The sequence below is a fragment of the Hippocampus bargibanti genome, linkage group LG01 (genome assembly GCF_051943395.1).
Source record: "Hippocampus bargibanti isolate YZ-2025 linkage group LG01, ASM5194339v1, whole genome shotgun sequence".
Lineage (NCBI taxonomy): Eukaryota > Metazoa > Chordata > Actinopteri > Syngnathiformes > Syngnathidae > Hippocampus > Hippocampus bargibanti.
The window spans coordinates 36865934-36880282 of record NC_142734.1 but is presented as its reverse complement, the minus strand read 5'-3'; the positions used below and the strand labels follow the sequence as shown (position 1 = coordinate 36880282).

At 43.1% G+C, this 14349-nt stretch overlaps 1 protein-coding gene across 2 annotated transcripts; it reads left to right on the top strand.

The window, feature by feature from the left end:
- Positions 1–554: 554 nt before the first annotated feature.
- On the top strand, positions 555–14150 carry kcng1 (potassium voltage-gated channel, subfamily G, member 1). 2 transcript variants are annotated; one of them, XM_089014876.1, is made up of 4 exons: positions 555–587; positions 1584–5828; positions 9588–10405; positions 11932–14150. In XM_089014876.1, the coding sequence occupies exons 3-4, from the start codon at positions 9626–9628 to the stop codon at positions 12709–12711; spliced, it is 1560 nt and encodes a 519-aa protein (XP_088871002.1). In that variant the 5' UTR covers positions 555–587; positions 1584–5828; positions 9588–9625; the 3' UTR covers positions 12712–14150. The 2 variants fall into 2 exon arrangements, with proteins under 2 accessions (XP_088871002.1, XP_088870994.1); XM_089014868.1 differs by lacking the exon at positions 555–587 and having other exon boundaries at positions 604–5828.
- The last annotated feature ends 199 nt before the right edge of the window (positions 14151–14349 follow it).

The following is a 14349-nucleotide window of genomic DNA, read 5'->3' as shown; positions in this document are numbered from 1 at the left end:
CAATGAATTTTGCGGTACTTTGTTTGGTCTGAAAACTTTGTGTTGATGGCAAAATTAGAAGGAAAACACATAAATAATGTGATGGTGAATGGTTGTGTGTTGCACCAAGACTACTATTTGATATTCGCTGACACAAATTCCTAGCAGACAAATCAGCCCATTTCCAAAGGAGCTTTGGCGCCATCTTCTGCCTTTTCTGGGTGTTTGTTTTGTTTTTCTTTCATCTGGCCTTGCAGCTCCGTAATGATTACATGAAATGAAATAAGGTGAATAACTCGTGCAGCAAATTCCCGATAAATATCCCAAACTATGCTGGACATTTAATGTATTTTTGTATTAATGTATTTGCTCCTCAACTCTCTTGGTGATGGCAGCTCATAAACAGACAACAAGCGCCACCCACCACAAGTAACACTTCTCCGGTCCCCACCAACGCTGGGGTCAAAGTTCTTGAGTTTACATAAGTGCTCCCGCTAGCATAGTTTTACCACTGACTGGAGAGTGAATGTGCAAAATGATGATTTGTTTGTCTGTTCAGTGGAGAGCTGCCGCTGAAGAACGTACACAGTTGTTCAAACTCGGCCTGGGTGAGTTGGCCATTGATGAAAAATCCCACATTTTACACTGGAAATTATGGTAATAGAAATGGAAATTGCAAGATGACTTACAAAGTTTGCTTGGAAAAAATATCTATATTTGTTTACTGTTAGCAAATAGAGCTCCCTAGACTATTACATTAATTGTTCAATATTTTATTTATAAATATGATTTTCTTTCCATTTTCATAAGCAACGTTATTCATTGACCTCCTGCCCTCCACTGCAAAATGTCATGTTTGTTGAGCCATTAAGATTGCTTTTTGAGAGCTTATATTGGTCAACAAATTTTAAAAATGATCAAACCCACGTGGGGAATGAATCATGAAATATATGGTCATTAAAAAAAAACGCCTGTGTCAGTGGCTAATATGTCATAGTCTTTTAATAAGTTGTTTTTAAAAGGGGATTAACACATTAGCTTTAAAAAGCATAAGAAAATCATTTTCTTGTCAATCCTTGGTGAATCTTTTAATATTGCAATTTGCTTCTTAAATGTATGCTAACAATCTCTTACAAAGGAAAATAAATGCATGTATCCGACTCAAGGTGGCACGCAGAAGCTGACGTTGTCAATTGCGTAGATTTTGAAAAGGGGCGTGACGTAACTGAGGTCAAAGGTGGGCTGCTTTGCCCTCACTGCTCATGTATGCCAAACCAAATTACACGCTTGCATTTGACAACTGGGGAGACGTCTCAGAGGAGCAAACGAGTGCCATTACTGCTTTCATGTCTGGAATTAGATTGCAAGACTACTTTCATCCATTCTGCACATCAAGCAAGACCACTTGTTTATCTGATGGCCACTTTCCGTTTGCCACATTTACAATTTTCCGAGTGACTTGTTAGCAAGATATGTTAGCATTATAGCTGGGGATGAGTATAGTGTAAACATAACCACGACTTGAGTATCAATGTTCAGATCATGTTTTTTTTGCTTCACGTAACATTAGACAGCAAGATATCACATCTTCTTTTCCCTCCAAGGGGTTGCCACAGCGAATCAGTGTCCTCCATCTTCAGAGATTTGATCCGCACGTTTAATTGTTTTGGCCAAGCTTTTATGTCGGATGCCAGTAATTTATTACATGGGGGGCAAAAAAATCCCCCGTGTACAGGTGAGCCATACCTCAACAGACTCTTTTTGTGACACTGGCAAATATTTTTTGTGTGGATCATTTGCAAGAGCACGACTACGGCCCTGCCAAACTGCCCTCATTAGCATTTACTAAAGCTCCATATTGTCTTTGAGGAAAAAAAAGTATGAAAGTGTGAGCCATCTGTCACCAAAGCTCCCTATTTCAGTGCCAATGGCGCACATTAATATTCACCCGAGTGATTTCAGTAAGCTTGTAGGTGAATAAATAGCACTTTTCCCCCCTTTTTCCGCATTCTCATTCCCAAGTGTATGATCAAGCTCATCAGTGATTAAAATGGTGATGAAAATGATAATCTATTCAAATAATCTGTTACTGGAAGCTTGTTTCCGCACTGAATAAACTCAGCAGCAAGGCTTCCCGTGCTGTCAGAGTTGTTCATGCTGCCATTTTTCAAATAGCTCCTTCATTCATTCCAATCGCAGCTCGGGACATTGTTCCTGTAACGCATCTCTAATAATGACAATCATCGCGTATCGTCTGTTTCACGGGAAGGCCGGCCTCATTACAAGGCACCAAGACTACTATTTGATACTAGATGACACAAATTCCCAGCAGACAAATCAGCCCATTTCCAACTGAGCTTGGGAGCCATCTTGCGCATTTTCTGGGACGCTACACGCTGTCCTTAACGGCTCGAATTGATATGGGAGGACTCCTTTAATCGATTGCAAACATTTATGTTTTCCTCTCCAGCATGAACAAGGGGGCGGGACCTTCTGAAACTGGCCATTTCCGGTTTCATTTTGAAGTCGTTTTTGGACACTTGAAGTCATTTTTATTGGTGTTTTGCATTTGACTAAAAATATCAAACTGTGTGTTTTGGGCATTTTAGATGCTATAAAACGTTTTTCTGATGTTTGTTAGGAAACAAAAAAGTGATGTCGGTTGTCCTTGAGAGCTAGACAGGAAAAAAAAAATCTGCCAGGTGTTTTGAAAACGACAAGACAATCATGGTGGTAAATCCACAGCCATCATGAGGCTTTATTTGATAAAGCGCTCACCGGGCTCAGACCTTGAAGCTATTTGTGGTTCGGAGTCATGTGAACTCGCGACATGTGAACGAGTGACGGCAAAGCTGCCAATCCACCAGAAGTGACATTACCATGCCAACTATATTTTCTTTCTTCTGCTTTGCTTTCTGTATTCACGCAATATTTTCATCGTAAAGGAAAAAAATGCGTGTTTTGTCTTTTTAGTTACTATCGGAGGACACGTGAGATGTAATCTGATGAGGTGCTTGATGGATATTTAGCAACCGAAAACATGACGCTTCCTCAACTAAATGAAATAAATTGTGTGTGTATCCAATATGTACCCTGCAATTTATTGGTACCTGTAATCACTCTCGGGTGTACCTCATATCCCAAATTAGCACTTTTCTGCCGTTTGGCTTCTCTCGGCAGAGGAAACTTTTTTTTTCCCCCTGCAAGGGTGTCAAACTCATTTTTTTTGCCGTGGGCCCCATTGTACTTTCTTATGAATTTGGGGAAGCTATTAGAATGTTTAACCAGCTCCACATATTACATATAGAGTGCATAACAAATTTATAACCAGTTTTTAAATTTGAAGTAAAAAATGACCGTTATTGTGGTTTACATCCGACAATTTAGTTTGCTATTTTCGACCATTTTGTTTTGATGATTTTGTTGTTTGAGATTCAAATTTTGGTTTGGACTTTAGCAAGCTTCATGGAAATTTCACAGGTTAGATTTTCTTTTGCGGACCGAATAAAATGATGTGGCGGGCCAGATTTAGCCCCCGGGCCTTGACTTTGACACCTGTGCACTACGGGATCGTGACTGAGACAATGCGGTGATCTCATCCTCCTCCCACACAGTAGCAAATCCTGCAGAGTTCAAATGTTTTGTCTAACTTGTCTTGCAAATGCCCAAACCCCTCCACAGAGACTTCCATTTCACTCAGCAGAAGGGCAACATAAGGCCGCAACAGATGTTCACTGCGCACTCATAAATGTGTTGTTGTTTTCACTCGCGCTGCGGTCATTTCATTTTCAACAAAATGCCTCCCACGTGTAATATTCATTGTGTTTCTTTGTGTTCACTCGCAAAGTGGGCAGCTGCATTGTTGTCCCTCTTGGTCCACCGCATGAGCAGTGCAAATGTCAAAATGTCAAAGAAGCGACACAAGCTAGCAATGACAGAAATCGATGTTATGTTTTACACGAGGCTCACAAGTCAAGATGACTTATGCGTGGGAGCATTTCCGGAAACAATGTTAACACGCTCATTCCAGGAAACGGAATTAAGACAGATGCACTTCCTGTACTTATATTTGGATTTTGGGATTCATTTGCTCTTTCTGTTTTATTGCTCTTGTGTCTGGTAATGGTTTGATAGTACATGACGAGATGTTGTAGCACTCTGCTTTGGATGTGCGCTGCTTCAACAGAAACAACTTAACACTTGGGCCAGCACTCACATCCTTGCTTTTAGCTCATTTAATATAGTGTAGTTTTGATTGCACTTTTTCATAATAGGCCTTTAGAGGACACACACACACACACACACACACACACACACACACACACACACACACACACACACTCTGATTTGCTTCCATTATACTGTACTTTGCATACTCGCTAACAGGCGTATTTCAACTCAGGCTGGATATTAATGGATACAAATATCCCAATCTGATAAATGTTATGCTGCATTAACAATTAAAAAAAAAGTTTCAAAAAATATACAGTGTATTTGCTCAGTGTCAAATCTCTTTGTCACAAAATAATAATAATACATTATATTTTAAGCATCATAAAATATCAATAGGATGCTTGAATGCTAAAATGTTATCTATAGTGACCCACTGTATTGTCATATTTTTTTATTGCTTAATAAAACGCTTGCTTCAGGCCCCATTATTTTATTATTATTATTAGTAGTAGTATTATTATTAAAATGTTATTCAAAGTACAGAATTACTCTTGAAATTAAAGAAAAGAGAAAAAAAAATTCAACACTTAAAGAAATGATTGGAAACACCCAACGGATACCATAAAAAATCAACCTTGAAAGCATTTTTTTTCCCCTTGTACTTGTGTATAATACGGTGCCCCCCGATTTAATTGTATTTTTTATCTTCAGTGTGAGCTAAAATAATTCACAGGAAGGAACCTCAAAGCATTGAAATGCAACATTAATATACGGTTGAGGGAAATATTTTGCTGTTTTATGAAAATAGCTTTTTTTACTCACCTTTCAAACCATCTATTAAAAAGATGGTTTGAATGGTTAAAACAGCAAAATCCTTCCCTTAACCTTAATGGTGTGGCGACGTTCTATTTGGATCGCTCGTACAATAGACTGCTTAGGCAACATAGGCTAGGTTATGCTGATGAGGTGATACCAGGGCAAATTGGGCAATCAGGTTGGTCGTCAGTCAGGACAATAGAAGCAACCAGTGGAGCCGCAGGGATTAGTCCTCTGCTCCCTCCAAACTGAGAGCAGGGAACAATCACGGTCCGGCAGCGTCACGTCTGGACAATAAGGATATGTACAGGGCCGAGATGACCAGTGAGACTTTATTTTGCTGACGAAGCTTCTTGGATAAGAAGCGAAACGTCCGACACCTTGAAAGAAGTCCAGATGACGGCTGAAGAAACCTTTTCATCGATGGACCATTCCTGTACGACTGAGAGCTTACACAGACAAGGGAGCAGAGGTTTGGATGGAAATTGCACCACTTGGTGAGTGGGATTCAGTTTGTGTGAAGCTACAATTAAAAGCGTCTGATTATTCTTATTTCAAAGGTGAAGCGGAAAGAGCTTTTGCTCTGGAGGAAGGCGGTTGCCATGGATTTCTCTCCAAAAGCTTGCGCTTTGAATGGCCCATCCCACTTCTGATGTCAGCGTTGGAGATCGCGAGAGAGAGTGTGAGGAAGAGGAGGAAGCTGAAGGGAAGGAGGTAGCTGGAGGAGAGAGTGGAAGAAAGAAAGAAAGAAAGAAAGAAAGAAAGAAAGCCTGTTGCTCATCATTGTCAAGCAACATCCTTCCAGCTTCACTTCTCCTCATCTCTTTGCTGATAAACAGCGGCTTGGAATCAAGAGCAGGGTGAGGATGTTTTTCTTTCTTTCTTTGTTATTATTATTATTTTTTGGGGATATTTGTTTTGTTTGAGTGGGACTGGTCTTCACTCTCAGCCACATATTCTTGTGTCACATGGTTTGCTCTTGCAGCCCAAAGTTGATCTGATTTGACTTTTTGGTCCACGCCTGCTCCTCTCGGGGCAACAAGGAGGCTGCCCTGAGATGGAAAACTGATTGTTTTTTGTTTTTTTTTCGCGGCATCTGGAATGCCATTTCCAAATGACAGCCATTGCATGTTAGATGTAGTGCGCACACACGCCTAGCTAACACTTGAACCCGCATCTCATTTCGGTCATGATGCTCAGCCATTTGCCGACAAGCTTGACGTCTTTGTACTCCTCCCTTAGCTCTTTAATACGATTGTGTTTTGCTGTGATTTGTCCGTGTCAGAAATACTTCATTGTGAAATTGTACTGAGTTTATACTTCAGTAGAACATCTAATTGCACACTGAAAAATGGAGTGAAATCAATCATTTCACTGCAATTCATAAAAATAAAACTCGTGCTGAATATTTCGAAAGTCTTCTTTTTGAGTTGGTGACGAGTCCGTACGTGACGTCACTGAAGGAACGCCGAAAAAAGGACACATTGTAGCAGTCCTTCCATCACGTCAATGCGTGTTTGGTTTGAAAACCTCATGTTGCACCAGAAAAAGCCAGAAGAGAGTGTCCAAGCTCCATGTAAGGAATTTTTCAGCCTGTGGAAACGGGCTGATTCATTCCTCACAGGAGCTTGGTGGCCATTTTCCGCCTCTTTTTGGGTGAGACATTTCCCCCCCAATGATGCCTCAAAATGGCACGGAATAAATTCTTGAATCGATTGCAAACATGTATGCTTTCCTCTTCAGAACTATTTGAATCATATTCATAACTGGATGTGTAACAAGAAAGCATGTTCTCCGAATCTGAAGCCATTTTTTTGATTCTCCAGCAAGGCAAGACGTCTTGGCGTGACGTCACGAACTGGGGGCGGGACTTTCTGAAAATTTGCAGCTCAATTTTTTGCAGATTTTGGACACTTGAAGTCATTTTTATTGGTGTTTTGCATCTGAATAAAAATATCATATTGCGTGTTTCGGGTATTTTAGATGCTATAAAACGTTTTTCTGAAAAAAGTGACGTCGGTTATCCTTTAAAGGACAACCGACGCCTATTTTTTTGGATGGCATGTGTCCACTATTTTAAGTCTGCGAAGCTGTCTGGAAAACGACTTGTTTTGTCACAGCAGAGACAAATCAAAGATGTGTCCTCCACCCCACACACGCCTCTCAAAGTTTGAAGCAAAGATAGATGACACCCAATAGATCATTTGCTCTCCCTCCTGTAGGTAATTACGCCTATAATAGGACCAAGTAATGACTTGTTCCAGTTTTAACAGCTAATAGTCGTTGTCTGATTCCCTTTTTCAAAAGATAAAATTAAAAAGCACTATTCCTCGGTGTTGTCGCATGTGAAATGTCCTCTGTCGAGCAGAGCTCTCAAACTCAACTTACAGTATGTGAGAGGCACAACAGATAAGGATTGAGTGTCTCTGGGCTGCATCAAGTATTACACACACACACACACACACACACACACACACACACACACACACACACACACACACACACACACACACACACACACACACACACACACACACACACACTAAAAAAAGGTACAATTTATCTAATCTTGTCGATCTTTATTCATAAATGTTCGAGGCACTTCAAAATGTAAACAATATTTTTGACACAGATAGGCTATGTGTTAAGATAGACTTCACCGGGTCACTGAGATTCACATCTCAAACACATGAGATACATCTGGTGTGGGATTAATTTCTGTTGACGGACATGGTTGCGAACCCCAGTGTCAATTGTTGTTTGACTGGCGTCTAACCCAGGGTGGAGTCTGGCTCATTCAGCTCAGCTGGGGTCCACTCTAGTTTACTGGTTACCCAAGGATAAGGGGATCATGAAACGGCGTGGGGGGTTGTGTGTTTGGGGGAGGGGGTCTCAAGATGAAGCCTGAGCACCGATGAGTGAGTGAGTGAGTGAGTGAGTGAGTGAGTGAGTGAGTGAGTGAGTGAGTGAGTGAGTGCTGTGTTTTCAAATAAAAACATAACCAACATTAAACTTCACAACATTAAACATCAGCTCATTTCCAACGGAGCTTGGGTGCCATCTTGTGCATTTTCTGGGACACTACATGCTGTCTTGACGGCTCGAATTGATATGGGAGGACTCCTTTCATCAATTGCTAATATTTATGTTTTCCTCTTCAGAACTATTGGAATCATATTCATAACTGGATGAGTAACAAGAAAGCATCATCTCCGAATCTGAAGCCATTGTTTTGATTCTGGAGCAAGGCAGTGTGTGACCAATAGTGACGTCACCAACAAGGGGGCGGCACCTTCTGAAATTGGACACTTCCGGGTTCATTTTGATGGCGTTTTTGGACACTTGAAGTTCTTTTTATTGGTGTTTCTCATTTGACTAAAAATATCATCCTGCGTGTTTTGGGTATTTTAGAGGCTATCAAACGTTTTTCTGATGTCAGTTCGGAAACAAAAAAATGGTGTCGGTTGTCCTTTAAAGGGAGAAAGACGGTCAGCTCTCAACTTTCTCAAAGCAACTTCCTTTTCGAATCCATTAGAGGACAGTGAGCTGTTAAGGCAACGGGAAGTGGAGGTTGGTGTGGTTGGGATGGTCATTTAACCTGAGTTCCAGTTTCAGATGACATCCCAAAACAAGAAGTGTCGTGAGCAACAGACATGGCGAGAATAACAAGGCCGTGATCAATATGTTTCTGCCTCTTTGTTGCCACGAGCATACAAGTGAGCCAAATGCAGATCCACGACTCGGAGACAAACTCAGAAAGAAATTGCATGACTTCACTCCCATCCAAATTTCACATGCTAAAACTCTGTTTTTCTATGTTTTAACACACTGCGTTGTTTTAAATATTATATCCTCTCTGAAAGGACTCTTGCCTTGCGAACACCATTTTTTTTTGTACTCCGAATAGCTTTTCCAAGCTTTTGAAATGTCCTTTTTAGAGACGGGTGATCTCCGCGGGTGGAACATTCTTGCGACAGTAATCAGAGTGTGAGGACGCACGCAGGTGTCTAATAAGCATTCACTTCCTCACATTTCAGTCTAAGAAGCTCACAGCTCGTTGTGGAAACAGCACAATTGTTTCTATAAGCAGATCCGAGCGCTGACATTTTAATTACTGACAATCCAATGAAATGACTGCAGTTGATTTCATTTGCTCAGGCGGAAGCCCTTCATGCAGTACTGAATGTTCTTCTTTGTCTGTTCCCCTCACAACGCAATGGCTTTGTTTTCACTGAACTGAATGTACAGGATGTGGGTGAAGACAAAGAGTTTTCAGTCAACCAAATGTATATTTGTGTAAAAAAAAATCAATACAAGTGAGGTTAACAGTTTCTCTTGAATGAATCTTTGGGGTGCAAGTGAGGGCGGCTGAACAAAAGGCCCCCCCAAAAAAAGAACACATTTGGGAATGGCGCTCCACGTTATATATTCAATTCCTGATTAAATTCGGGAATAGCGGTGAGTTAATTGATCCAAACAAAGGATAGTGATGTCATCTAAACATTTAACCACTGATTCCGTTGTTTATGTACTATGGTACAAAGTGAAGAAGTCAAGTTGGAGAAGCGGTTCTTCAAACAAGAGTCACGAACGATGAGTCTGTCGATGTCCTTTGACAGGGCGGCGGCGGCTCAGGCATGCCGGCAGGCCACTAAACATGACCCTGCTGGCAGGTGACGGTTCTGACTACGACTACAGCGCCCTGAGCAGCGCCTCCGAGATCTCCTTCGACCCTCCGCCCTTGCGGGAGCGCGACGCTCTCAAGGGGGCTTTCTACAAGAGAGCGCAGCCCGTCCCCTCGCTTTCCCCCAGCCGCGACCCCGCATCGCTGTGGAACAACCGCAACGTCCACGCCATTATCAATGTGGGCGGGTTGCGCTACCAGCTGCCTTGGACCACTCTGGAGGACTTTCCCTTGTCCCGCCTGGGCCAGCTGCACCTGTGCACCAGCTTCGATGAGATCATGAGCATTTGCGACGACTACGACGTTAGGCACAACGAGTTCTTCTTTGACCGCAATCCCTGCGCTTTCCGCACCATCCTGACCTTCCTGAGGGCCGGCAAGCTTCGCTCCCTGCGGGAAATGTGTGCCCTTTCCTTCAGGGAGGAGCTGCTGTACTGGGGGGTCCCCGAGGAGAGCCTGGAGTGGTGCTGTCGCCGACGCCTGCTGCAACGTCTGGAAGAGTTTGAGGCCATGGAGCGAGCTGCGGAGGAGGAGGAGGATCTCCTGCAGGATTTGTGCGATTCGGACGGCGGCGTTGGCACCGCCCGGTCCTGCGCGAGCTGCTTCATGACCAAGCTGAGGGACATGGTGGAGAGACCCCATTCGGGACTCCCCGGGAAAATCTTTGCTTGTTTGTCTGTGTTGTTCGTCACCATCACCGCCGTCAATCTCTCCATCAGCACCATGCCTGCCCTCAGGCAAGAGGAGGAGGCGGTGAGTATCCTCCACATCAGTCACTTTCAGAGGACGCTTTTAGCCCTTCCGGTTCGCCTTATCGTAGCCGAGGGGGTCTGTGTGTCCAAGTCTGCGGTGAGGAACCAGACAAACCATGCACGACTGGAAAAACAAAACATGTATAAGTTGAATGGATATCATTTTCCTTCACCCAGACAACCCCCTCTGGAGGCGGGGCCCTGATATTAGTTCTGCTTCTGACATAAGATATTAGTTGTTCATCTGTTAAGCTCTATCTGCCTCAATGTTTTGAGGTTGGCTCCCACTTGGTCATTTTCTTGAGGGTTGTCTGTTTATTTTTTCTGTTGAAAAACTGGGCGACACGGCGCTATCCTGGTTAGCGTATCTGCTTCAGTGGTCCAGGTTTCAGGGTTCAGCTCTGGGTTCTGGTCTTCTTCTCTGGAATTTGCACGTTCTCCCCATTTTTGTGTGGGGATTTTCCTTCTAGCACTTATATCTTCCTCCCGCTTGCCTCACTCAGGTTGGTTTAAAGCACGGGTGTCAAAGTCAAGGCCCGGGGGCCAAATCTGGACCGCCACATCATTTTATTCGGCCCACGAAAGCAAATCAAAGTTGTGCAATTCCACGATGCTTGCTAAAGTCCGAACCAACATTTCCAATGATCATGTCTAAAACACAATAACAGTCATCAGATTTGAAAACTAGTTATTAATCAATTTGTTGTGCATTCTGGATGTAATATATGGAAGGGATGAAACATTCTAATGGCTCCCCCAAATACATAACGGCCCTCGAGAGGAAACCCTAACTACAATGTAGCCTGCGGCAAAAAAAAATGACTTTGACACCCATGGTTTAAAGTGAATAAATAGGCCATAATTGAAAATGTGAGCATGAAGGACTGTGTGGAGATATTTGGTGGTAGACACCAGGATAAATATTGTTTTATGTAGATTCTTGTTTAGAAGAAAGACCAACAGTCACCAAAATTATTCATAACATTGTGAAAAAATATTGTCTTTATTTAACTGATACATAACGTCTATTTTGGGTGTCACAATCAAGACAACAAAAGTGTAGGCGAAAAGAAAAGTCTACCAAAATGGAATTACAACGACACCTGCAGGCCAGAAAGGTTAAGACAAGCCGACTTCTATTTAGTGTGATTCAGATACAGTAATAATACTACTATTAATAATAATACATTTCATTTAAAAGTGGATGCATGACTTTGAATATGATTGGCTCATTCTGAAGTGCAACCATTTTCGAAGAAAAAAAATCATTTGTAGGTCGTGTAAATGGTTCAAATAGTTTTTAATTCATTAAGGTGCCTTTTTTTTAATCTGCCATTTCAAGAGGGCGTATGGATTTTTTTGGATATCGTCTGTATGATAGTTTGTCATGTTAGTTACCCCGTAAAATGATTCCTCTTTTGTTTTTATTGCAACAGAAGAGTTGATGAAGCCTCACCATTGCAACTTTCACAACGCGGTATCCCTCCTGGTTACTAAGCAACTGTCGCGACTTGTATCGTCGAACAGGGCACGTGTTCCCAGATGTGCTACAACATCTTTATCGTGGAGACGGTGTGCGTGGCCTGGTTCTCCCTGGAGTTCTCCCTGCGTTTCATCCAAGAGCGCTCCAAGCTGACCTTCCTGAGACAACCCCTGAATGTGATTGACGTGCTGGCCATCCTGCCCTACTACGTCACGCTGCTGGTGGACTCCGCGTCGGAGGGCGAGCGGCGCCCCGGCTCGGGCGGCAGCTACCTGGACAAAGTGGGCCTGGCGCTGCGCGTGCTACGAGCTCTGCGCATTTTTTACGTGATGCGTCTGGCTCGCCATTCCCTGGGCCTGCAGACGCTGGGGCTGACCGCCCGGCGCTGCACGCGCGAGTTCGGCCTGCTCCTGCTCTTCCTGTGCGTGGCCATCGCGCTCTATTCCCCGCTGCTCTACCTGATTGAGAACGAAGCGGCGGCGACGCAGGAGTTCACCAGCATCCCCGCCACGTACTGGTGGGCGGTCATCACCATGACCACGGTGGGCTACGGCGACATGGTGCCGCGCAGCGTTCCGGGTCAGGTGGTGGCCTTGAGCAGCATCTTGAGCGGCATCCTCCTAATGGCTTTCCCCGTCACGTCCATCTTCCACACCTTCTCGCGCTCCTACGTGGAGCTCAAGCAGGAGCAGCGCAGAATCCTGCAGAGAAGGACGCACTTCATGCTGCGCGGTCGTGTGAAGGACCTGGGGAGCGATCTCTCCCTGGAGAGCGACGCGCTCTTTCCCGTCGGGCCCTCCGACACTCGGGGCTCGGATGATTGAAAGAAGCCTTACTTCACGCACGCAGACAACATGGACCAGAGGTCTTCCCAGAGATGCAGCCTTTCCGTGTAGCGGCAAACGGGTGAAGACTTAAGAACAAAGAATTTGTCTGCGTTTCAAGTCTCGTTGACTTTTAATGATGGCTCTCGGCTTCACAAGTTGGACATTTCTAATTTCACGATCGTGCAAAAATAAATATCTATGATATTGAATACAAGAGCTGTCAAAGACATCAAAGGTCGGCATTTATTTCTGTATGAACATTCATGCCAAAACACTCACACACTACCAACGTAGTGGCCCTTTCACCATGTCGGTGACCCTTGACCCCCCAGTTTGGTGAGCCCAAGTTCTTCAAGGAATGTGTGTTTTGGGGATGCGACGCTGACAAATTGTAGGAATCCAATCCAAGCGTGAGAATATCGTCACCTTTAAATAATCACAACCACACTCGGATATTCTTCTACGTATTAATAATTTCATTTGGTACCTCGAATTGAATGATTGGATTAACTAAGGATAGTGTCTGTTTTAAAAGAGGTAGGCCAGTTGATGAGATGTTGACGGCAAAAAAATAACCTTGGTTACGAGGCTGACGATATAAGACGCTTCACCGAGGGAGGCCGAAGCTACGCTGGGAATGCTGAACTCCAGAACAGTGAGGCACATTTAAAAATACATAAGAAAGAAAACACATAAGAAAAATAATCATACATTTAATTTATAAGCGCCTTTCAAAACTCTCAAGTCACAGGATAAGTTTTTCTGTGGGTGAGCAGCGGCAGCCACATGTGCCAGCATTCACTCAACCCTGAATAAGTCAAATAGAAAGAAAGTTATCTAGCTAGCTAATAGATACCTAATAGCTAGCGAGCTTACAGATAGCTTAATAGATAGCAAATATATAGCTAGCTAGCTAGCCAGCTAGCTAACTATGCCGTCAGATCACTTCTGAGCAATCTGAATTGTTGATCAGGACAAAAATGGCGGCTTTAAACTGTAGCGTCATCATACTTAGGGAACACACACACTATTTGGGCCCGGGAGAATTTGCAGAAGAGTGGCTAACGGTGTACTTGTGTGCGGGCTATGTGGGACCGGTTCCAACACAGTGCACGTGGGTGTGAATGGTCTCCATATGTACCTGGCGACCAGTTCAGGGTATTGTCTACCTTCCGTCCGAAGTCAATTGAAACGGCTTTTGATATGGACAATTTCATGACCAAGTGACATTTTGATTAGGCGTACGGCTACTGAACAGAAGATGGCAGTGTTGTGCAATATTGTACGTGGCAGTATGTACGTATTAAAACTGGACAAATACTTGCTCACCCACTCTTGAGTAACTGTTAACTTTTTTAACATTTGTTTTAATTAAAAAATATATATTGTTAAGTAAATGTAAAATGATAGACATTATAGAAAACTACAGTTGTCCCGTGAGAATAATATGTCCAACGGGGAATAAAAGAAAACTTTGCCGTCGTCGTCATTTGGGCTTTGCGTGAAATGTATTATTATTATTATTATTATTATTATTATTATTATTAACTCCAAGTATACTCCAAGTTTTTTGGATAAGAAGCGAATCGTCCGACACCTTCAAATTTGTACAGATGACGGCTGAAGAAACCTTTT

Bases quoted from the DNA above. Each gene is read 5' to 3' on its own strand.
- kcng1 (XM_089014876.1), top strand. From the start codon at position 9,626: ATGACCCTGCTGGCAGGTGACGGTTCTGACTACGACTACAGCGCCCTG. The intron at 10,406-11,931 runs GTGAGTATCCTC...ATCGTCGAACAG, and splicing joins TCAGGCAAGAGGAGGAGGCG to GGCACGTGTTCCCAGATGTG.